The sequence below is a fragment of the Centropristis striata genome, chromosome 8 (genome assembly GCF_030273125.1).
Source record: "Centropristis striata isolate RG_2023a ecotype Rhode Island chromosome 8, C.striata_1.0, whole genome shotgun sequence".
NCBI lineage: Eukaryota > Metazoa > Chordata > Actinopteri > Perciformes > Serranidae > Centropristis > Centropristis striata.
This window is the reverse complement of record NC_081524.1, coordinates 33,634,583-33,661,200: the sequence shown is the minus strand read 5'-3', so window position 1 is coordinate 33,661,200 and position 26,618 is coordinate 33,634,583. Positions and strand designations below refer to the sequence as shown.

Here is a 26,618-nt window from a genome sequence, read left to right as displayed (position 1 = left end):
GACCAAATTCTTTGATGCATGGATTCTACAAAGTGATGGTTGTCACTGCTTGGTTCATTCTGACCCAATACACACAGTTCCTGAAGATATTTGCCAGAGCATTCACACTGTGAATATCCCTTTCCAACACAGCTCACAGGTGCTCTATATAGTCTAGGGTCTGGAGTGCAGGGAAGTGAAGTAAATTAGGATGACTGTCATGTTCCTGGAACCTTTTTGGGATGGTGAGTGCTTTGTGTCAAGGCTTGTTTCACGTATCCATTTGGAAAAGACTGTAGTGTGGCGATGAATGGATGCACCTGGGCAGTAACAATGTTTAAGTATGTTGTGGGGGTCCGAATGGTGCTTGGATGGCATTAAGGGGCGTAATGTGTGCCAAGAAAACATCTCCAAAAAATAACACTACGACAAACAACCTGCACGATGTGTAGCAAGCAAGATGGTACCACCTTTCAAGGAATTTGCTCCAATTATTTGCCTTTACTTATTTTGCCTTCAACCTTTGAATTCTTGAAAATAGAAAAAAGCTTTCATTTAGTGAGCTTAAATAAAAATGAACCACCATGGTGGATTTTCTACTAATTTCAATAACCAATGACAAGTTAATGCTAAATATTCAACAGACATACACACCAATTAGACGAGGCTAACAGTTCTCAGTGCATCAATAGCTTCGTGATCTTATTTGTAAAATATGTCTGATGCATTGCTTTGGTTTTAAAGAAGGTTTTCACACTGTTAGGGTCCAAATAAGAGGCTTTTTCTCAGATTTTCTTTTCAAGGCAACATTTCGATCTACAAGATCTTCTTCAGGCATGGCCGATCAATTTGTTGTCTTAAAAAGAGAATAAGAAAAATGACATATTTTTAACAGTGTTCAGACATCCTTTGTGCCCTGCAGTGAAGTATTTTTTGGTCCCCCTTCTGACACAGGTTTTACACTGATCACTGCACTTTCCCACGCAATATTATAAATAAGCATTAGGTAAAAATGCTTCGCTTTCTTTTTTAAGGCGTCTTTTGTTTTTCTGTTAACATCAATAGGAATAACAGAAATGAATGTCTTTTTTGATTGTAAAGTCCATATTGGCAGTCAGTCTCCCAGATTTATGTCCACCTTGAAATGTGGATTTTAAAGCCGTGTCTCTAATACCAAGATCAGTATTGTTTCAAAGCTGAAAAAATATCGGATGATGTGGTAAAGATTGTGGCAATCAAAGAGAAATCAAAAATAGCAGGGCTCCTTTACAAAGAGAACACAAGAACAGAAGAGGCTGAGGCTGGCATACAGACAACATATCTGATTGGCTTAATAATAATGCCCTTCCACTTTAAACTTTGGCTGCACTTTTCACTTTTCATCTGGCTTCTTTATCATTTCGGCTTTTGGGATGGAGTCCTTTTCCCTGTCAAAAACAAGGGCATGTGCTGCAGATAGGATCATTACAATACAGCAGGGAAGAGAAATGTCATAATCTGAGAAAGGCTGTTTCGGTCTCCATCTCTCTCCCCTCTGCTATTTGATCTTCCCTCTACAAAATGAACGAGCATGGTCCACTGGATCACTTGTGTGTTGTGTGCAGTTGATGGATTATCAGAAAACTTCTGTATGCCAGCCAGGAAAATAATTCCACAATGCAGGGTTCACATCCTCTCGTGTGTATATTCTTGCTTCTACATACCCTGGTTTCAGGAGAGAACTGCATATCTCTTTAAAGAGCTATTATTACACACAAAGCTGTTTTTCCGAATAATGGTGACATACAGTTTAAATGCCTACTAGCATCTTTGATCTTATGTCTCTGTAAGCAGCAACACAGATGCTTTAAGTTACATGTATGATTATTAGGGGTCCTTTTTTCGAAATGCACACATCTATAATGCCTGTGGTGGTAATCTTTTTTTCTCTGTTGCTATTTAACCTGAACAAACCAATCTGCTCCTGAGTTGCCTTTGGGTTACATTTAATCAGTATTATGTGTGTGTAGTAGAAGAGATTATCACTGTCGCCTCACAAGACAGATTCACATGGTTTTTCATGCAGTCAACCAACAAATGACTTCACAATACGTGGTAAAATTAGTTTATGTAGCTCATGGGATTAAAACAAGTTGATGACCAATAATATATAAACATGTTATATGAATAAATTAATCTCACTATTACAGTGTTACTCGAAAAAAATAATCTGCAGCAAAATGGGAAAGGAAACTCTATTCCTCAGTCTCAAAAAGAAAGCAGAGCATACAGTATTTGGTTCTGTTATAAATATTAATGATTAACTTCGTACCCAACAGGCTAACCAAAGATGCTAGATAACTGCCAGTATGTTATATATGACTTATCAGCAAAAACTGATAATAAGTAACCACTTTCCTCCACCAAAAAGAGCCTATGGTCAGATTACATGCACATCACTGTAATCCCTGTGAAGCTACAGACTCATGCTGAAGACCATCTGGTTTGTGAGATCACCTGTTTCCTTGTGACACTGTACACTGTAAAAAAATGTTTTGTTAATTTACGGTAAAATACCGGCAGCTGTAAAAAAAAAGTGAGTGGGTTTTCTACTGTAAATTTAAATGTAAATACGATCAAAAACTGTAATTTAGACTGACTATTCCTGTTGTTTTTAGGGTAATTGTGTCCTTGTGACATTTTGGTATGTCTCCATTAATTTTACATGAATTGTTTTATATTTTTATAGTAAAACTGTGTTTTCAAAAGTTTTGTACTATTCCTTGATTTACGGTAATTTAAAGTGTCTGTTACGGTGATATGCAATTTTTTATTTTACGCCCTATTTCTCATGCAATTTGACAGAGTTTTATTGTAATTTCTACAAATATTTTTTACAGTGTATTTGATCAAAAGCAACAAACAAACAATTATTCTTTTGCTTTTGGTTGAGGTGACCTCTTTGTGCCACAAGTCAGTCCTGCACATTTTGTTCCAAAACATTTTTTTTTGTTTATTTACCATATTTCAGTTACAACGATTACAATGAGACCGACCAGCCTCCTGGACTGATTGCCAGCCGAGACTACAGCTAGTGTACAGATAGAACATTTTATCTGAAAACATTTTCATGTGATAAAAGTAAGTATTACTTGATTATATTATGCCACACTGCCGTAAATAAAAGGTTACACACATTAGTGGCATTGCACTTAAAATTGTATTTCATTCTATTCAGGGGTAGGTAAAACTTTAAACTTTGCCAGCACATCAGTTATTGGTGGTGATAAAGCAGTTTTGCTGGAGTATTTATCTAAAATGGAGTACAAAAGTGAGATAAAAAGCTCTAGTTCTCAGGTATCGTGTGGAAACTAATCAGTGAACCTTGACTGCCTCTGCAGGGCTTCTCTCTGCCTCTGCCCTTGCCTCTGTCTGAAAAGTCTTATAGGGATTTTGTCTAACAGCCTGGCTGAAGTAGGCTCTCCAACGTCTGTGTATTCGCCTTATTCAGCCTCTCACCCTCTTCCTCTCTCTACTTTGTTTGTGTTGTGTTTTTTTTCCACATCATACCTCACCTGCCCACTCAGCAACCTGAGTAGCCAGCTAATGACACTTGCTTCCCATCAGCTGATTACTGTTGTGATCAGCTACCCTCCCTCTACATTTGCTTTTCATTGACTCATCAAAGAACTGATGGTCTGTTACAGCTGAAATTTTAATGACCATTTTCTGGTTTCCATTTGCTTACCTCTTTTGTAAACTTCTTATATTCTCTCTGCTATCACAACAATTTTCATGCAATTGGAGAGTTAAATTTTAACAAAAAAACATATTTTGTGAGTCAAACTACATGGCAATGATGACAGCAAATTAAATAGGTGGAAAACAGAAGCCACTCAGGTAAACTCTATACTGTGAAAAGCGATTGCTCGGGACACCACTTCTATTATGTAACTGCAATGTAATGTAAGCCCATTTTTTCCCAAAGCTGCTGCAATAGCTACATGTGCCTTAAGGCAAAATATGCACAAAGCCCAAATAAGGTGTTAAAGAGACTCACAGCACAGGCAGCAGCAAAAGGTAAGGAAAATGGCAGCATATGTTTGTCCTTCTGGTGATGAATTATGGAAGAGCTACCTGTCGTCTTTGCTTTGTGGCAGCACAGGCCTTCTGAGATTCTGGGCCGTGACAGCATACACAAGCCTCATTTACAGAAACCAGAGGGATTGTATGACAGCACAGACACATATATTTTTAATGACCCATTATCACAGTGAAATTGCATCAGCCCTTTGGCAGAGAGTATGTGGCTGCACCTTGGCACAAGCTGCATCCAGTCCATTAAGCTTCTATCTTGGGTAAAAACTCCCTTCAGTGGATTGAAAGCGGTAAGTATTGGTCACCTCAAGAGAGAAAAGAGGGCTGGAACATGACAAGAGAATGTAACCGGCTACTTTTACCTCAAGGTTTAGCCCTCTTTTTGCTTTTTTATTTGATTTGGTCTTTGTCATCATTTTTACTTGTTGACTTCTGAAACAGCGTACAGTACAGTACTCTCCGGGGGCATTCCTAAAAAAACTAGCACAAGCCACTGCTCTCACACAATGGGAACCGAGAATCTCATCAGCTTTAAAACCACAGGCTGTCAAATCAAGTCAATTCAAGTGAGTGGTCGACACACTCTGATTACACATCCAAGGACATATGTTGCTGTGGAGCCACCTGGCAAAAACACACTCCACATCAAGGTGGGACTAGGGAGAGATCAGCGTTCATATTAGGTTAATCACACCGAGGGTAGTGTATACATGCTAAGCTGACGCAGACAGACAAGGTAATGGTTTTTGCGTGGGATGTAGTAAGTCATGTACGAGGGTGGCCCCAGGCATAATCTTACTCTACAGCGAACATCACTGATGAGTCAACAATCAGCCCCCGGGGTCAACGTTTTTATGATCGCTCTCAGCAGCACTCTGTTTCTCTCTCCCTGTCTTGCTCATTATAACTCTCTCACTCATTATCACTCTCTCCATCTAACTTGTTCTCTCTGAGCCTTTCACATCCAACCAAGATATATGTGCCTCTTTCTCGTAGTTAGACTGACTCCCTTTACCTCTTGCAGTCTCTTCAGTCTCTTTCTCTCCCTCGTTCTCTGTCCATCTTGTTACAGCCCAGATTTATTACTGCAATCTGTCAGCGCTCCTGTCTCGCCTCCTGACACACACTGTGGCAACCAATATGCATATGTTGTTGTTAGTATTATATAGACACATACACTGGAGCTATAAAAAGCCCCAGGCAGATAAACAGAGGTGACTGAATGTTGTGTCTATGAAATCAAATTCACCAATGACTCATTATGAACATCTTTTCAGTGAGAGCCTACATTAGGATGAAATGCAACTTTTGCAAAGTTAACCACATTTAAAAATCTTGTGATTTATTGTTTATTCGATGTGCTACATAACCTTGTTAAAATCTTCTCCAGAGTAAGAAGCATATATAAGGATACTATTGCAGACTGTTGCAGAAGAGTATTAGGAGTTAGCCTCAATTTTCAGCTTCAGTCATGGAAATGCCTTCTGACAATCATCCCAATTTTAATGAGCTTTTTAGATTCACAGTTGATTTCCAAAGGTTATCTACAAAGTTAATGATATTTGGAGTGAATATAGTTTAATCTCATTGGGGATATTGTATGCACAATCCAATTCAAAACAAAAAAAACACATATTACCATTCAAATGGAAAAATATACATACACAAGAAATACCATTTCTGCTAATTGGGGGAATTTGTCTCACCTCTGAAGTCATCAAACAAACAAACAAGTCCTCAAGGCAAAACACAAACTATATAAACTTATGCTGGAAAAAAATCAATTTACCTTGAAGCACTGTTTGGCATTTTTTGTCAAATATAAAATGTATCCACATGTTTTTTAATTTCTTTTTCCCTGTGCACAACTGCACACAATAGGATTGTATCTTGTCGAAATATCTCAACTGTCAGATTCGCTGTTTATACCAAGAAAATTAAATGCACTGAAAAGTATAAAATACAAAAAATGACATACTAGCCACCGGACGTGGTGTAAACAAGAGTGAATTCCTGTGGGGCAGTGTATGTCTGTATGTTTACAAGCAGTGCCCAAGGCAAAGGTTGAGTTCCATGAATAATTCATCTGTTTAAGAAGAAGCAAGAGTTATTGTTTGAAATATGACTGCAGCCATTATTTCTTACAGAATAATTAAACATTAAAGGGCAGGGCAGATGCACATTGTACCTTAATGACATCTGAATGGTGCAAAGTAAAATAAGATATGCACAAAGCGTAAGTATGAGCTGAGCTACCAAAAATGATGGCTCACAGATTAATGTAGAGCCTTTTTACTGACTAGACTCCCAGTGTCTACAGCCAGCTCTTTTTTATTACCAGTTTATGATCATCAACTGGAATACAGTGCGTAAATGCCATATGAACATAAGAGTTGAAACCAGGTATCTGAATTGTAAATATATGTCATGTAGAACCATGTAATGCAGAAAGAGAAATGTATTTGTATGATTGAGGTGATGCTTCAGGCAGAATTGAACTAGATTACACTGTGGAGAATTATGATGTTGTGGATGGATGTTTATTATGTGCATACATTATGTTTGTATGTCAGGTGCAAAATGTGGTCCAATGGAAAACACAGACACATACTGGGAGGTATCCAGCATCAGTCACACAGAAACCGTGACAGCTTGGGTAGAATACAGTAAATATATACAAACTCTACTATGATACTATGATATAAATTCCTGCCAACAACCAACACATGTATAAACATAGAAAAACTTTCTCATCTGTCACACTCCTTTGAACTGACAACAACCTATCAGAGAATCCTAAACACAGTGTAAATCTGGGTTTTTAGGAAAATAACTAGACAACAAGAAGAAATGGGGTGGATAATGTTGTCAGTATTAGTCATATAAATATGCATGCAAAAATCTTGTAGTTCCTTTCCTTGGTGTAGAAATAAGATGCTAAAGTGCTGATGTGGCGTTTATTTACTTGTAGAGAGTTTACAGTCAGTAAGCCAGCTGGTCAACGAGTCAAATGTGAATAAAAGCATTACTAACTGACTTACTGAAATTAACTTAAGATATTTCTCTTTGTACAGCCTGTGCGACAGTAATATTAAAATCTGTGAGATAACTGCTAAGATCTGGGAACATGGCAATATTCGACATTCTAATATGAAATCAAGTATTTCTCAAAAAACTGTTTATTTTTTGCTCAGATATAAAAAAAAAAATATGTAAAAAACAGTTCCCAGCTCTGTCTAGTTTCGTTGTATATTTGTGCCTCATTGGGTTAACAAGAGGTAATTTTTCATATTGCAATTTACCTCATTATACTTGAGCTTCAGTTGTAAATTTTATCATTTTAAAAGCATGTCTATCACTGTTCATTTTATTTTGCATTGTTGCTGCCATTAAGCCACTTATTTTTGGTGGGAAAAAAGTATGATGAGCAACAAATCAAACACAGCTTTTATTCTGGCAACCAACAGCTGATGGCTGGCGGCCACCTTGGCAACAGTAACTCATGATGTGATGTAAGGCACTGCTGGCAATGACTTTATCATATATTCTAATAATAATCATAAGAGCATATGGTTTCATTAATTTGAAACATACTGCTTCAAACTCTGAACCTGTTCACTTCTCTGAGAAGTCAAACACAGTGTGCTTACAACACGTTTCAAATAGTCAGAAACATTTAAGAAAACATATATTTATACCAAGGACTGCCCTTGTGGCTAAACCTTGACAGCAAAAGACATACATCCACATAAAAATGCAACCCAGGTGTAAAACCCTCGGGTCATGGTCTAAAGTCGTGCGATGATATTTCCCGCTGACCTTTCCCTGCTGGTTCAACCAGGTTGACATAATGTCTCAAAGGCTTATGGTATGCTATCGGTCATATTAGGGACAGACTAGGACACACGGTTGATACCCTACCCTAGGCGCTTACAAATTTCAATTACCTGTATACGAGACACTGAAATGTGATTTCTGCTATCACACTGCCTATAGGCTATACTCAGCTGCCAAGCTGCTACAGAGAAAACTGAATTCATCTCGGTACTGTTTTATCTGGAGGTTAAAACGCTATGATGCTGGACTCTAGATGCATTTCTTGCATTTATTTCTAAAATAATTCCTTTATAATTAAAATGAGGTAAAATAAACAACAAATGATTATCGGGTGGTATTGTCATTGCAATATACAAGCCAATGGCTAGTTTTCTTAGAGCACCATGCAAATAGCTGGGCTCCATTTTGTCATTATAGCATAAACTGTGGTGCTCTTCACAATCAGTGATATGATTCTACTGCATGGTGCATCTGTTCTGGCTTTAGCTTTTACATCAAATATTTATACATTAGTATTGAAATGAAGGGAGCGTGATGTAGATGATTTAGGATTTCTTGTTACATCATTACTAGAGTTGTTGTCCCAACATTTTAAATTTGCCCTACCCAAGCTGTGAATTCCAGCTTTGTTAGGCTACTACTCAGAATATATTTCCCTCAAGCCAAGCCACAGCAGTCTTGTTCATAATCAGTGAGACTTCAATAGCCTCTGTGCCTGCACTCCCTGGAATAAATTCGCAGCCCAGGTGGGAATGTTGCTTGGCGACTTGCACACTCCATTAAGCTTTTGCAGGCAGTTTAAGCAAAGGCTGCATTTATATGCAATATGTATTTAAAAGGGGGAGGGGGGACCTGTGGGTTCCTGGACTCCATGAGCAGTGGGAGATGGCAACAGAGGATGTAAACTGTCGGGCTGGATCATCACACAGGGGATTAATCTGTGTTTCATAAGCACAGGGCTTTACAGAATAAAAACCTCTGCCTACGATTTCTGCAGCTCTTTATGACTAACATGGAATATTTGGCAGAAGCACATCAAGGTCTTCTGGAGATCTTTGCTGAATTATGTATGTACAGAGGCGCTTAGATAAACCTGTGAATTTACTTGCTCCATCTATTCCCACAGCCCTCTGCCGCTTGACCTTCCTCTCCATTACCTATGGTACAGAGCATTTTTCATGTCAACACAATCAATTTTTGTATGCCCGGATCCAATACTGCTTTAACGTCTCTTGCTGGAGCACAAACACTGCCATTCTTCAGGTTGTGTTTCATACAGAAGAGTGGGAAACAGCCGGCAGCATTCCCCTCAACAGTATCTGGGTGTTGAATGCTAACATGTAAGTATTGATTAAATGTGATTTCATTAGACATGCACCACTGTGAGGAATAGCCATGGCTTTCAATGACCTTTGTCTATTCATAGTGTGACCATTGGCTCGATTCTGTCAATTCAGCTGTCAGATATGAAGCAAGTATACAGGGATTAAATATCAATCAAGCAGCAGACAAGCGTTTAACCTGAGTGTCAATGGCTGTAACCATCAAAACCTACCGATCCAAACTCACAAAACACTGAAATGCATTAAACAGAAATTGAGCACTACAGGGAAAATGAATTATGCGAGTCTGAAGATGTTGTTTGATAGTACTCTATCACCTATGACCAGCTTTGATAGTAAGCCACCATTTCTTCATAGACTATTCTCCATCCTCATTATTAACAGAAAACTCACAGAAAACAGACAATTATTTCTCTTAGCCTCCCCCTATCACTTTATCTTTTAAGTTAAAATATTTCTGGAAACCGACACAACATATAGGCAATAAGCAGCAGTTGAACAGACTGTATGTAACAATTTTCTGCAACTGTGTGAAAATAATGCTTGAAATGCTTACCAAAGTCCCCTGGGACAAAGATGTCATAGACACAGCTCTGGCCTCTGGTGTAATTATGCGGGTAGTTTGGGGACAGCACAGTTCCCTCTGAACCTGTGAAGTGACCTCCACAGGGAGCTGTGGGGACAGGAAGAGAAACACAGTTAACAAATGTGAAACAACCAGCTTACAATACCAAGGGAAATGAGGCAATAAAAAACAATCAGCAACTCCATTTTAACTGGCACAAGTGCACAGGTAAGCAGTTTATTTCACAAAATGAGATGAAAAGTCACCTTTGAACTTTGAGCTGCTGACAAATAGAATTTTGGCCAGCATACCAAAATAATTTGACACTTGAGAGATGCTTTTGGGACATTTTCAAATAGAAATTTAGCTGTAAAAGGACAGGAAAGTAAGCCTGAGTTGTGTTTGCAGGGTTAAAATCTAAAAAGGGAAACAACCAGCGATACTTTTTGCCTTCAAAATGAGTAAAAACACCATCAATCAACACAGCACACAATCACAAAAGTTCCACACGCCTTGACTTTAATCAGTCCATATCACCCGGCAGATTGAAGAGTTGGATTCAACTCTTCAATCTGTCGGGTGATATGGACAAAAAAAAAAAAGAAGTAAAATAATAAGGAGTAAATAATAAGTCCAAATGTACTTATTTTAAAGTTTCTGTATACATATTTACAGCCTTTTGGATCAGTAAAGACTATTCACTCATGTTAGTATGCAGTCATGGAGTTTGTGCTACTAAAACCACAGGCAGGTATGAAGACCTCTTCTGCAAGGTGAACCAAACAAAAATCAACAGTTTTTTTATTTGCACCATTCTTATTGTGTAGGCAGATATTTAACTGGCGACTGAACTCATCAATGTAAGCTGTGGTCTGTCCTGCACCTGCGTCACATTTCAGACTCCTATCTTAAGCTGTTAATGATGTACCTAATTTGCCAAGAGGCTCTCTTATGCAGTTGCCTCAGACCTGATGGACCGAGCCATCAGGTGGGGGAGCCTCGACTGTAAACAAACACACACTCATTTGTCGGAGAGAAGCTGTCACCAGCTGCTCTGAACCCCCTATGGCCAGCACAATGCACATGTCACTGCTGTTTCATCGAACAGCACAGGAGAAGATGAACAAAAGCAAACAGAGGCACTAATGTAGAGAGATGGATCAGCAATTTATCCACATTTGGTTGTTGGAGTAGCAAGAGGCATGTAATCAGACATATGTGATGGCGGCAAATGGGACTGTGATTCAAGCTGATTTGTCAGATATAATGGGAGCCGTAGTGTCAGGGTGGGTGAGAAATTTGAGAATGCTGCTGGTGGGAAGGAGGGCACGATGTACTGTCAATCCACAGCGGGTGAGAGCAGCTCTACAGAATGGAAGGATTCTCAAGATATGCTTTAATGGTTCTATTCTGACAGGTAAGTGTTAAGGAGAAGTGGGTACACTGCAAAACCTGCAAAATCTTTTTGTGTTCTTTAAAAGACAGATGGGAAGGAAGAACCTAAATGCCCCCCAAAAAAGTGAGTTACCATATAACTAAATCTATACATATGAAGATGCTGATATGACATTTTTTAAATGTATATATGCAGCCTTTTTCAAACGAGAGAATGGTGCATCATTACAAATGAAAAGACAGCTGCAAATTCAGGGTTCCAGTGTTTTTACATTTTAACTGGTTCCATTTGAAGGTTATTGACCCAGCACTACAATCCACTTCATTTTAGACAGACATGGTAGCCTAATCTATTCTGCTGAATGTATTGGGTGAGAATGCCAAAATGTGGATAGACAATGGATTTAATGTAAATGTAAATTATGTAACAAGGCAAATTGTAATTGATCAGGGTTACGATAAGAGCCTAACCATTGCTGATCTCATAAAGTTGGTTATTAAATCAACTTTTAACATACTATCTCAATCTAATACTGATACCACTATATGACCTACCTAAGCAAAAAAGACCATCAAAGAGATGATTAGCTATTTCTATACAGTCATTCGTTTTGTTTAAATTTTAGTTCGGCATACAAGGATATTTATAACACAATGCGGTGGTGATTATGGAAACAATGTCCACAGGGGGCGTCTAATCAACACAATATTAAAGGTCCATAGCTGCTTTAAAGAACTGTGAATAAGATATCTGCTGAGTACCCAAACACACATATATATATATACAGTACAGGCCAAAAGTTTGGACACACACCTTCTCATTCAATGCGTTTTTCTTTATTTTCATGACTATTTACATTGTAGATTCTCACTGAAGGCATCAAAACTATGAATGAACACATACGGAATTATGTACTTAACAAAACAAGTGTGAAATAACTGAAAACATGTCTTGTATTTTAGATTCCTCAAAGTAGCCACCCTTTGCTTACTAGAATATAAGACATGTTTTCAGTTATTTCACACTTTTTTGTTAAGTACATAATTCCACATGTGTTAATTATTTATTATTATTAGTAATAATATTATTAATAGTTTTGATGAATTTACAATGTCAATAGTCATGAAAATAAAGGAAACGCATTGAATGAGAAGGTGTGTCCAAACTTTTGGCCTGTAATATATACATATATATATATTGTTTTATATATATATTAACTAGATTTAAGTGCAAGAAATTGTGCATTGCTAGCATGCCAATGTCTAATACAGTGTAACATATTACAGCTACTGTCTACAAAGCAATTCAACACAAATAATACAATAGGGATTCAGTCTAGTTGGCAATTACAGACTTTTTTTAAGTAAGCTGCAGGTTTTGCTTGTTTGGGGAGTACTATCAACTTCAGTTAATTGCTAAATAATGTGAAGGGACAGGAGCTGGCCATATGTTGGGGCAGCTGAAGCCATTAGATTTAGCCTTTAGACTGTTAAGTCATCAGTTCAAATTTGGTCTCAAAGTGAAAATACTAAATGGAGAGATGCTGATGGACCCTTTAGTAAAGCACATAACCCCAGGGCTGTTCACTAAAGTTACACAGGTGTCAACTGTAAAAGTAATGAATCGCTCCCTGGTGTGAGCCTGGGTGCTCCCGTTCCCCAAAGCTGAAAATGAGAGCTGAATTCTAATTCAAGCTTGGCAGATCAGATACTTTGAGAGATATGAAAAATGGTGTAATGCTCCTGGAGGGAGGAGCACAGGGTAGTTATCTTTTCTCAATTCTCTCCTTGACACTGATCACTGTGATACTGAAAAACTCTAGAAAATGTAATGCCTTAACTATAAAATTCCAACAACTATAAAACTGGCTATTTTTTCAAAATCATTTTATGAGGCTGCTTCAAGTGCCATTAGTTTAAACATACACTAATTCTGCAGACTGGGCAGAGTCTATACACCAATCAAACATTGTGATTTTTATATTTCCAATAAAATATCACACTTTACTATACTTTGTGGTAAAGTCTTTTATTTTACTTTATCACAAAGGCTGCCTCACTTCTGAAGTCAGTGCATTGTATATCGAAGTATCCTTGACCAAGATACTGAACCCCAAATTGCTCCCGATGCTGCATTCATTGGTGCGTGAATGAATTTCCAATGGTGGCAGGTGGCACCAGTGTGCCCTGGTAGCCTCGGCCACCATTATGAATGTGTGTGTGAATGGGTGAATGAGTGTAGTGTGTAGTGTAAAGCGCTTTGGATAAAAGCGCTATATAAGTGCACCCCATTTACCATTTAGCTATTGGTTACTGACTATTACCTTACAGCTATTATTATGTTTACGTTTCAGGTAAAGTTTTGGTGGCTTTATGGGATAATCAATTAATAACCTGAAATATTATGTGAATGGGTTGCTCCATTTTCTTGTGCTGAATCATTCTGATCAGACTAAAAGGATTCAGTAGTTGGAAACCACATTTGGCAACTCGTCATGTATTGGAGAGAAGGGCTAGTGGTTTAAAAACTAGTACAATTTGAACATAATATTTTTTGTCATAATTAAAGGCACAATGAGTATGATTTGTCTGTTGTGGTTTGGAAACGCAACATTCCAAGTTGGCCCATCCTCCCCGGCTCAGTGGTATCTAATTTGCCAATGAGTTCAGTAATCTTTGGTCTAACTAGCTGATAGGCATAGTATTTGTGTCCAAACAAGATAATTCAGTGGAGCTTCCAGAGCTTTCCAGTCAGACACCGATTACAGTGTCAGCCAGGCCACACACAGAAACAGCCGGAACTGGCAGCGTCTCCACGGATACAGACGCTTCTAGAGGGTCACAAGTAATGATTGAGGGGGATGATTTTTGTATGAGTCTCTACTTTTTTTTGTATGTTTTAGAAAATCTAACTGATTGTGTCTTTAAGCTTGTGTAAAACTGCATTGTCTAATGTTTAAAGTTATGATATTAGATAACTTGATATCATATCTCATATGTAAAGTTTAATTTAATATAACATTTAATATGTATTATTTAAATTTAAAAAATATTTAAAAGTTTAATATTATTTACCTTGGATGTGTCCTTGAAACAAAGAGAAAACACACCCAATGCCCTGACAGCTATTGTTAATTTTTGCAATGACTGCACTGAAGATGTTTCAACACATCGCATAATGATGTGACCTCAGTTTCCTTTCAATTTTATTTACAAGTACAAAATAAACTTGAACATAATTTAAGTGCTCTTCAGCGATAACACATCATTCTCTCCACTTTGTACATCCCACTTCAACTCATTTTTACTCAGCACAGTCACAACATATCAAATATTGACCTAACAGCTGCAGTGAAGCTTTCTGCTACTCAGGCCTTCTGTTAATGTAGAAGTGTTGCCTCTCACCTTGACAGCTTGGTTTGGCTCTGTCCCACTCTGGTCTCTTGCTGTTGCCCATGACACATGTCAAAGTGGAGTAGCCCTGCAGCAGGTAACCAGCCTCACAATGAAATGTCACCATAGATCCCAGCTTGTAGTCAGTACCGATTCTGGAGCCATTCATCACATTCCCCGGATCAAAACACGCCTCCCGCAGTTTTGCTGCCAATCAAAAGAACAAAGACTAAGTGTCTAAAATAAAGGGGGGGTAATAATTAATAGGTATTAATAGCGTTGCAACAGTGTGTTTGATTGAACAATACATACTTTACTAAAAAAGTAACATGGTAAACATGGTAGAAATGGATAAGGGTGAATAAAAGGCTATTTTCAAAGCTGGCAACAACATTAGAAAAAGTAGTCTTATACAGTAGCAAACTTCAAAGACCTTATTTTCTGATTCATTTATATACGTAGCCAACTTAATCCCCTGCTGCAATACATAGACGTACTCTGTGAAAATGCATACAGAATCCCACTTGCATAAGCCTTCAGAGTACCTTTGTATTCCAAATGAAAGCCGGTGTAGCTCACAGAGCCATCGCTGCGAAAAGCCAAGTACATGAAGTTGGAAGTGCTCTCAATCTTCTCAGGAAGTTTACTGTCTTGGAAACTGCCAATCAGATGAGTGCTGCTGTCTGGCCCGTCGTAGATATACACGAAATCATAGTTGGGCTCAATACTGAAGCTGCGACAAGTCAAAGAAACACACAAATGAGAGATAAAACGGTTATTATTTTGCCAAGTCTTAACCACCAGATTGTACAGATTGTATGTGAGATTTAGAATGCATTAGGGTTTCAAAATGAGAGTGTGCACCGCAGTGCTAGAAGTGAGTCATGCCAAGCGATTTGTTTTGCATCTCCAGACAAAGAGATAAAAAAAGATATCTCCCCCAAGAGGTGAGAAGAGATTAAATTGTTGTGACACTGCGCTGGCACAAAATCTTCCCAGACGGCAATGGCGATGCAGTGTGAAAAGATCGTTTCATATTGTAGCGCTGTATATCAAATCACATGCCGCAGTGAGAGAGAGAGCAGCATTTGTTTTCAAAATAATGAGTGTGGTTTATGACAAAAATGTAAATAGCTTGGAGATAATTGCATTTGAGTTGGATCAAGGCAACTCCAATTTAAAATCATAACTCCATCCTTTCATTTGGCTTTCCCAAGGGAGAAAGTAGCATTGTGCAAACTCTATTAGATGTTTGTTTTGAAGGACAAAGTTTAAAAAGAAACATGGTGATTTTCTCTCCTTCACCTCAAGTGGAAAGTGGGTGGGAGTACAGAAAGAGCCAATGTACATATGCTCTTTCTCCAGCCCTTGATGAAATGACTATAAAAATAATACTCAACACTCAAGAGCTACACGGTCCATGAGAAGTGCCCTCAGGCCCATCTGTGAGTTTGTTCTGCCAGTACTGATGCTACTTATTTAGATTGCAATTAATAATGTAAAGCTTATGGTCTGAGTATCACTCAGCCTCGGAAATGAATTGCACTCATATTACAGTTCTGCCTGCAATATACAGTATTCACCCAGAAATCTTGTTTCACCACATTTCAACAAAGTGTCAGGAATACCTGCCTTCTAGGTATTTGTAGAGTAACTCCTGCTTTCCCCATATCTCCCAACACACCTGGACTCTAACACAAGTCCTCTGCTTAACACACATGGCCAGCTTTGCTCAATACTATGATGTTATAGCTGGTTCCACAGCAGAAAACAAGCAATTCCACAGCACAGCCTGAGCCGCTGTGCATCCACTAAGAACTGACTCCATTCTGTTTCAGGTAGGTTACAAACATACCACAGGTTTAGGGAAAGCTTCATCTTGTAAGTTACTGGACCATGTCCTTAAAGGACAACGCTGTTTTTTCGCTGTCTGTAGTAGTTTTTATTTACTGAAAAAACATTCAATTTCAGCATTTCAGCATTAAAAAAATAACTCATGGACACATGTTAGGAGTGTTTCAAACCTCTGTGTTTTAATATGAAAATAATGTGATAAAATCTGCCTGTTATTTTACATTTCATCTGGCCACTTACATCCAGCACCATCACAATTCAATGTAGTGCTGTTGTGTTTTATGTTTTAAGTAAAAGCAAGTAAACAAAAGTAAAATGGACAATATAGCAGCTCATATTACCTGATGAAGGCTAAAGAAATGACATAGTCAGAGTGGACAGCAATAAGCCAGTCACAGTCCTTGCTGTGCGGGTAAGGGTGTGGGTAGTTAGGAGAGAGGATGAATCCTGAAGATCCAGTCACATTCCCACCACAAGGAGCTTGAGAGAAGAAAAAGGGAAGAGGAACAGATGGATAAGGAAATGCACACAGTGGTCACAAAGAAAGCCTTTCAACATGCCTGACCTGCTGCAAACATCTTTGGCTGAGCTGAATTAAGTTTGAGACAGGTAAGAAAAGCACACTTGTAGGTCATTAAATATAATTGACTCAGATTCTATGACCTTTGTCGACCTTTATCAGCTACAACGATCAGGCACTGCAATGACACAAGGGCATAAACCAGGGCATTAGAAAGACTATGCCATTATTTCCCTACATCGTGATTACAAGAGCGATTTTTCTGACACTTGTCTCACCAGTGCAATAGATTTTTCTTGTACATTTTCCAATTAATTTCTGGTGTAGCCTGTTAAATGTATTATTCAGTGTTCAACAGGTCAGCACTGCACATAGAAAAGCAAAGTTCATCTCCCTGTGTAGTTGCAAATATCAGGTAAGCATAAAATGTGATAAATATGGAGAAAACACCTTCCAACTGTAAACTATTGCAGTAACAAAACTGAAGTTTTTTTTTCTTTTATTAACACTTATGCAACTCTTTGAACAATACAAGTGGGACAAGCCCATCATTTTAGTGATTTTACTTATTGCTCCTTGTCATGTAAAGATCATCATAATATATTCTGTTGTTTATTTATATATATACATGAGTCTTGAGTCTAATGGACTGATGCAGATACCAAATTAACAAGATATTAAAACAACTTAATCAATTACTATGTTTATATTATTTTTTTATTGCCTCGGCATGTCAGAGGATCCTCTACCTGCTTAAACCTTAAAGCCTCACAAACTCTTTACTTGTCATTCTTTGAGTTTGATGAATAAACTGCCAGCTGTCAAGTGTTGGTAACAAACTGACGACGAGTTGCTCTTTTGGTGTGGTAACACTTAGTTGTAAAAGGAAAGCTGACATTTCCATCAAGTCTTCACGCATACAGACTTACTTCTGGTGTCATTACAATATGCGAGTTTTGAGATGTTGAAATTGCATAGCGAGACCCATAAATGCCGAGCTCGTTCTGGCGCGGAGAAACAAATCACAGTTAGACCTGTTGGCAGGAACATCTAGGTTTCTTTGGTCCTACTTAGTGTAATTATTTCCAACTGCATTGTTAAGTAATTAGCTGTTAAGCTCTAATAAGACAATGTGTTGGGAGACATTAGAGTACTCAGTCTTTGACTGGCTACAGAAGTGGATTTGTCCACATAAGAGTTGGCAACGACTCAAACATATCTGAAGAGTCTTGTTTATCCTGCACATATTCTTAAGACATCAGTGAGAGAGAATTATAGTCTCTGCTACAGCCAGTTAATAGAAAAACTCCCTCGCTCCCTCTTCCTCTCACCATCTTTCTTTCACTCTGATCCCCTACACTTCCCTCCCTCTCTCCCTCTCTCATCCAATCCATATAGCTCTCTCTGTCTCTCCCTTCCTCTCTAACTCACACTATCTCCCTCTCTCTCTCACCGATGCAGCTTGGAGGGCTGGGTTGCCAGTAGTATCTATTTTCCACTTGGATGCAGGTGATTCTGCTCTCCCCCTGCAATTCATATCCCGGATCACAAGAGAAGGTCACGGAGTCACCGGGCTCCCGCCCTTCCCCGTTGCGACTGCCATTCATGGGAATACCTGGATCTCTGCAAGCTGTCGCAAGCGAACCTGAAGGACAGACACATGTGTTACACACACATACATAAGCGCACATATGCCTGCAAAATACAGGGAATCAATGATGGTGTGAGAGAACAGACATGCACACACACATGGTATTCCATATCATACAGTAGACAGCTGTCAAACTGAAACTGTAGCTCAAACAGAGTTAGAGCACAGAGCAGATTACAGACTGATATCAGTCAAAATCCTGCTGCGATTTCCTAATCTGTTTTCCTAAACCACAGCTGTGGAGCCCAGAGCTACGAGAACGATCTGGTAAAATCTGATGAAATCTTCAAATATTCCCATCTTGACAGACTTTACTGAGAGATTTAACACAGTTAAGTATATTGCAGTTTGGTGCTGTTGCTTTTTTTTCTAAAATACAAATGCATCTAGAAGCCACACATCAAGTAACAAGTATGCAAGTAAAAAAAAAATGTTGAAAAAATACAAATGTGTATGAAAACTTAATGTTGATCATTCAGCATATGATGAAGAGAGTGTTGGGCAATTTGGAGATAAACAAATATCACAATTATTTGACCAAATACCTCATTATAGAGAATATTTACACAGTTGATTGAAATGAATTTGAATAATCATGAGTTTTGTGGATATAAATAGGCAAAGGCAAATAACAGAATTTTAGTAATTTCAGAAAATAGCATCATTTTCTTGTAATACAGCCAGTAAAACCATGAAAAGACAACACTTATGCCATATCACAATATCACATTATCTTGTCTCATATCATGATATCAATATAAGATCAATATATTGCCCAGCCCAACATGACATATTCAGCATAATATATTCATCAGTTTGAAATGTAGGTGCAAAATAATGTTTGAATCCCAATAGTTCACATTGTAATAAAAAGACACTTCACCTCATTTCTACATATGTGATGAATGTAAGTGTAACTTTATCCTCAGAATAATTCTTCAAACTATTTATTTAACCTTGTACATGGAATAGATTTAAACCTGAAAGTACACTGATATTCTCAGAAATATGCTTGGTACCATTCACATGAGATGGTCACTTATTGAAGAAGGTCTGCAGCAGCTCAGTTAACAGCACTAGGTTTTGGGTTCTGTAAACCACTGGCCTTGGGCAAACCTGGTATTTATGTGCATTATGCATCTCCAGAATTGATTCCAGCTTCAAACAGGTGCAGTGAAACCCATTTAATTGATTTTTTCATTATGCTGCCATGCCTGTGTGTACTAAAGGAAATGAAGGACGAAAAAAAACATTACACACACTGTTGCATACATGAGGTGTTATGGAACGCTGTACTTATGTGTTCGGTTTTAAAACTATCCATCAGCAGAATATGTAGACTGCACTGAACTGTGAAATACCTAGGACTTCCATTGCTCATCAAGACATGCTTACAGATTACTTAACATACTGCAAGGTCCACATGATATGAGGAAATGTTCACCTTACTTCAGTTTTATGATCTGTTACCAGACATACTTCTGAGATATCAATATATTAACCTTTAATATACATGCTAAGCACGATGTGAGTTGAGACTACACCCGATATATCTGTATAAACAGACATGCAGTCATTTCAAAAACAATTGTAAAAGACTTACAGCACATTCTTAAGGCAATATACAACCTGTATATAGCTGTGCATTTACCTACAGTTAATGTCAAGGTAAATACCTGATGTTTTTCAGCTCCTCAGGGAGACTCTCTAAGTGCTAACAAATCACAGCGTACATCTTCAGTAAATTGCATAAACTACTGAAAGGAAATACTCACTGGAGAAGTCGATGGCGAAGCCGGACTTAGTGATATAAAAGTCAGTCTCGAACTGTATGGTGACGATGTTGAGGGTGGAGTGGATCCCTTCAGGCAGCAGTGAGCCGCTAACCTCCTTCAGAGACATTTCGTTCTCCGGGGGCCCGTCCCACACCTTTAAGATGTCGTGGGATGCCTCGGTGTCAAAGGCAAGAAACTGGAGACTGGGAGAGGTGAACAGATAAGATTGTTACTTTGTCTTTGTTTGACTTTAGTTTGATTCACTCAGCTGCAGTAAAGTCTTTGCATTAAACATATAATCAGACAGAGATACGTACATTTAGCTTATATGGCACTATATTCAGTCAAGTTTAATTTAATAATGCTCATGCTTAAAATTTTGCATTATAAATACAACAAAAACGACTGTTGGTGCAGAACATAGATAGAATAAATTGAGTTCAAAGGAGAGAGAGAGATCTATCTAGAAACTGTGTCCCCATGCTTTTGGGTATTTCAGTTGAGATTCAGTATCATCAATCAATTTCAGCCAAAGTTAGAAGTATGAGAGCACAGACTTATCTGCAATCTCATCAAGAGATGGCCTGCAGCAGCTCTTCTGACAAAGAATGTGTGGCTGACTTTATGAAATCATACCATGTTTACTTCGACCTCTAAGCCCAAATGGGTTTTATTTCACAGTAATACTAGGAGCTCTCAACCAAAAAAAAATGCTTCCATGTCCCAGGAAAATTCCCCAGGGTGCTGTCACAGTGTCTACAAAGTCCCTCTCCCAATCATTGTTAATGGAGCTGCTGCAGGCTGTTTCTCTTGATGACATCTCGCTTTAGAGGAGAATTGTTCATGTTTAAAATCTTAACTGAACTTTATAACATCTCGTGAAAACATTTTGAGGATGTTTTCGTCTCTTAGTCTTTTAAAGTCAGGTCAAGTAAGGCTGACCTCAGTTAATTTAAGATGTATTTAAATCAACTCTCAGCGGTTTACTTCTGCAGTTTACAATTCCCTTGTGTATAAACTGCAGTCTAATTTAAAAGTCAATCAAATTTCCTTTTGTTTGATCACACACATCCAGTGAGGGTCCCACTGTGACTATGTTGATTTAAACCTTTTCCTAATATATTTGTTTCAAGAAGATGAATAATTTAGTCCCAAATATGTTTTCCTCACCACGATATTTTGCGTAATGATGCTCAATTACTATACAATAAGCACAGTTTGATAAATTATTGCTCATCTTAATTAAAATATTCAAAAGTATAATGATTTTCTATTTTATTGCTCAGTTACACGAAGACAATAGCAAACTATTTTTCATATATACTGGATGTATAATATATGCATACATCTGCATGTATGATATGACCATGTTATTAGTACATTACATTACATGTCATTTAGCAGACGCTTTTGTCCAAAGCGACTTACAATAAGTGCATTCAACCTGATGGTACTAGACAAAGACCACAGGAATCAAGTAAGTAACTTGAGTTACTATTAGTAACTTGAGTTACCTGACAATGTTTCCAGAGTTGACCTCGATGGTCCAGGTGCACCTGAGGTTGTTGTCGTAGGGGAAAGGATACCCAGGAGAGAGGATTCGCCCTGTAGACTCACCCTTAAAACTCCCACCACACTCCGCTGCAGGCACACGCACAAATGAACACATAATATATGAAAATCCCCCAAAAATGCAAACTCACATAAGCAAACACTCGTGCAGTATGTGGAAACCAAATACAGAAAAAAAATACAATCAGCGTCTAAGCTCACTGAAGCTCCGAGTTTACAATAAGGACTAATGAGCAACAGTTTAAGCTCTTGAAAATGAACTATTTTCTTTTCCTAACAGGAAATAGGACTGTAACAAAGACTTCCTGCTTGGGCAGAGATAGGCAGATGCAAAACTTGTTCTGTCTCTAAGTATGCCTCCTAATGATGCTATTAATTAACTTTAAAAAGACTGTGTCCAGAGAATATATAGGCTGGGCCTTGCACTGCAGGGAGGACACTGCTACAAATGTTAATGACTGAAGGAATGTCTTATCATCCAATCTATGTTGTTTCTCCCCTGGTTATCGTCTTGCTATCTATATTACAGAACAAACGGCACTTAATTAATAGGAAAATTGCATTACATTGCCACAGTGGTAGGCTATAATCAGTATCATAACACTGGGCAAATGTAAAAGTCCTTGACAGCAGCCGGGATGTGGCCCTGGAGAAGTAGCTGGAAATCCCATTTCACATTCAGCTCACAGACGCAAAGCTCACTATTAATATTGACCATTTAGTAATCCAGCACTGCTAAACAGGTTATCAATGGACTGATTTAGTTTAGTTTGTAAAGGTATTGAACATGCCACAATACCAGACTCCAGTCCTTTTACTGAAAAAAGGAACAAATACCTGTTTCATTGAAAAAGGCAGTAGGACACGGTGGCATTTAAAGTGCAATTCTGCACACGTCAGGAATTTATAAATCATTTTTACCCTAATCCATCACTGCTAGACATCAAGAAACAGACACTGCCTCACAACACCTTCCAGACTCTAGCAGCGTGCAGGTAATAGCTTTATCATTCCGCTGTCTCTCTGTCTCAGCATGTTCTGAATATGAAAGTACAGCCAAGACTGTACATCATTTCCATGAGTCAATCTGATATGAATACTCCGATAATCATGCCTTTATTTCCAGAAAAATGCTGACCAATGGCTCGTGGATAAAAAATCAAAATCAGTGGTTCCCAACCTTTTTGGTCTGAAGTACCCCGACAGCCGTCAGATGCACTTACATACCCCTTTATCAATTCTTAATGTTAATAATATGATAATATAATAGATATTCTTACTCTTTCATGTAACTGAACTGTCAATATCTGGGTTGGTTTGATCAGCATCTGTACTACTACTAGATTTTATTTCGATACTTGAGGCACAATATGATTATGATATTACTGTGATTTTAAGCATTTTGCGATATGGTGAGTATGACCAACAAAGTGCTGAGTCAAATTTAACTTAACTGTTATCAAACATGTGTGGACGACAACAATTGCAGCATTTTCGCAAACTTTTCTCAACTTTAAGCTTCACTGCTCTGTATATTTTTGAATGTAACATAAAAAAGCCTAACTTTGCAGCTTTATTTCAACAACTTCCCAACATGATATCCTGACGTACATGGTGCCTATAGATCCCTATGATCTTTTAGTTTCATATGATACCGGGATCTCCAGAATATTCCTAAAAGTGAGCGAAAGTACTGACGGCCGCCGGTTGTTGGAACACTAAATATCGATACTAGGCAGCCATGGATCGATATAATATCGCCATGCAAAAATATCAAGACCATGCTGTATCGTTTTTTTCCCCCACATCTAACTACTACTATTACTACTGCTCTGTGGAGTATAACTGGGTAAGTTAACCTTTTATCCATTACTTTTAAATTACTATTTCTCCACTACTTTAAGCTAATTATTTGAACTGTTAAGTCACTACGTTTAGTCAACAATTTTAGCCATCCATTACTTTTAGCTAGTTTAAATGGTTCTCCATTACTTTTAGCTAGTGATTAAGGCTGTTGCTTTTAGCTACCTTTTAAATTCTGTGTTTACATGCACTCTTACACAACTGCAACATGTAGTGTTCAGGTATTACAGCTTACTTAATATGTAGATATATTGTTTTAATCAAATCGTACATTAGATGATCGTCAATTAGATTTTAGAGCTGCTCTACAATTTTACCACGTACCCCACGGCAAAAGCTACCCCCTGGGATAACCCTGGTTGGGAATCACTGTTCTAAATAACACAGCCCATGAATAAAACAGAGTCTGAACATCATGGTTAAAGTTCAATAGCAATTCAGATTGCTTCACTATAGTGTTCTTAATGACTCTATACAGCCTTCCTTGCACCAAGAGCACACAGCAAGATCAATGATTCACAATAAAACATCAGAGCTGATTATATTCACTTACAAAAATGGCAAGCAGCATATTTTCTTTCAACACCATCAATTAAGTAGAAATCATGTTGGGATAAATCCTTAGGATTAACACCTAGCTGAGCAATGTTGACAATGCGTCTGTCCTGAATAATAATATAAGCTACTACAGAAGGAGAGAGAAAGAGAAAGAAGGACAGACACCAGGACACAGGGAACAAAAAATGAGACAAACAACAGCACAGATATAGGCAGAAAGGATTACCTATACATGACGGCAGGTGGTTGTCCCATGCCCTTCTCTCCCCAGTCATGCACTTGAGTATGCCACTGCCGTGCAGGGTGTAGCCCTGGTCACAACCGAACGTGATGGCACTTCCAGCAAAGTGACCCTGGTCGCTGACTTTGAAGCCGAACTGCGGCACACCTGGATCATCGCAGTGGGATAGCTCAAAGCCTGGATGAGTTCGATTGAGAGGCACAAGGAGAAGGAGAGAAGAGTCGAGAAAAATATGACTTGAAGAATGAAATAATGTGAAGACTTTGAACACAAACACAGAATTGCTTGTCGACATTTAAAACCTAGTCGACTGCAGAGCAGCAATTCTATAAACCAATGCTGCACTCCCATTTATCTGTATTGTAAAGAGGTATTGATTGAGCTTTGACAATTAATTTCCAGTTGAGGGCTTGGCTTACAGTCCCATTATATTACTTGGTAGTAAAAGATTCCTTTTGGACAAAGAGCACAATTAGATGTTCACAATTAAAGGTTTAATTGAGTGTGAGCATTTACCACGATTGAGAAACAGCCCGTCCACTCGTTACACTTTGAGGTAATACAAAAGAAATAAAAATAAACAAGCCACAAACAAGACAATATTGCAATAACTCTTCAGCTCACCACATTTGAACTTGACCATGGCCGTTATATGTATTCCTTTCTTTCAGGTACTAAATGTAAGTGTTCTGCTATGCAGCAACAGTGGCTGCACATAAACCCAGCAGTGCTGATTTATGATCTCTTCTCACAGCGAGGTCCATGCCCATGCCAGATGTTATGGTAGTATTACAAGTGTCATGCCCAGTATAAATCTCCAGCAGTTACTGCTCACATTTAGAAAATTACCTCTGCACTTTGGGTTGAAGAGTCATGAAAACATGAATAGATTTCATGTTAGACAAGATTTAGACTGCCCATATCCCACCTTTTCCTTGCCCCTGTGTTTGCACATCAGTCAAACTGTTTCAAGTTGAAAAGGGCTATTAATTCTGGTTGAAAAGACCAACTTTTAACTAGTTTATATTTTGCCATTTTGTGCACATACCTAAAAATAAAAAAACATTTAAAAAAATCTGAAATGATACATTATTATGCAAAACTTAATTGTGACTAATTCCGTAACTCAAAGGGCACCTCATCATTATACCATAATTTCTTGTGAACTGTTGAATTTTGATGCGAGCAATTTATTAAAATATTGTAAATGATTACACATCCATGATAAATATGCATTTTATTATTAATTTTGCAGCTTGTCAGGTTGCAAAACCAAAACAATGAGTAATGGCAAACTGCACTCCACTTTAAAACTGTTTTATTTGAACTGTAGTATAACTATTTGTACCTGGCTGGCACATTTGGTGTGATTATAACATACTTAAAATTGCCAGTGTGGGCCTAGTAACTGCAAGTTAGCTTAAAACTTTTTTGCTTTCATACTATTCAAGTCAAAACAGCACTTGGCCTGCTGCCATTCTCACTAACTATGTTGAATTCTACCTTAGAAAACCCACGAAAAGAATTCAAAGAGCTCAATTGCAGGTGAAACACAAAAACACTTTAAATTGGACTGCAAAATGCAGTGTCACCAAAACATTCTCTCGTCACAGTAATAAATTAGAAACGGTTAGCAACAATACACAGTCAGCAAGCCAATTAGAGGGAGAAGCAAAACCCATCTATTACTGGCCCACTTACAGCAGTGACCCAACCTTTCAATACACACACACACACACACACTCACGCAAAACTGTATGAGGCACACACTATATACCGTGCATGCACATACACATTGCTAATGCACACGCAAACACACTGATTTCAAACAATCCCAACAATAATTCACCTGTTTTAACTAGGTACAGTTCGGCAGGCAAGGACACTAATTGCAGGGGTGGAGAGCAAAGGAAAAGAGGGAAAAAAGATTCACATAGAGAGAGGCGGAGGGAGAGAAAGGGTGAAAGGGAAAAAAGCTAATTTTTCTGCAGGAAA

The 26,618-nt window shown here is 38.2% G+C and overlaps 1 protein-coding gene across 1 annotated transcript in view; it reads right to left on the bottom strand.

Annotated features, from left to right (window-relative positions):
* Positions 1-26,618, bottom strand: part of LOC131975889 (CUB and sushi domain-containing protein 3-like) — a 231,777-nt gene that overhangs the window by 107,742 nt on the left and 97,417 nt on the right. The window contains exons 24-31 of the mRNA XM_059338703.1: positions 24,609-24,800; positions 21,904-22,030; positions 20,390-20,592; positions 18,417-18,608; positions 16,785-16,923; positions 15,135-15,322; positions 14,602-14,796; positions 9,793-9,909 (exon numbers count right to left, since the gene is read on the bottom strand). Coding sequence (XP_059194686.1) covers positions 9,793-9,909; positions 14,602-14,796; positions 15,135-15,322; positions 16,785-16,923; positions 18,417-18,608; positions 20,390-20,592; positions 21,904-22,030; positions 24,609-24,800 — 1,353 coding nt within the window. The remainder of the gene's footprint in view (positions 1-9,792; positions 9,910-14,601; positions 14,797-15,134; positions 15,323-16,784; positions 16,924-18,416; positions 18,609-20,389; positions 20,593-21,903; positions 22,031-24,608; positions 24,801-26,618) is intronic.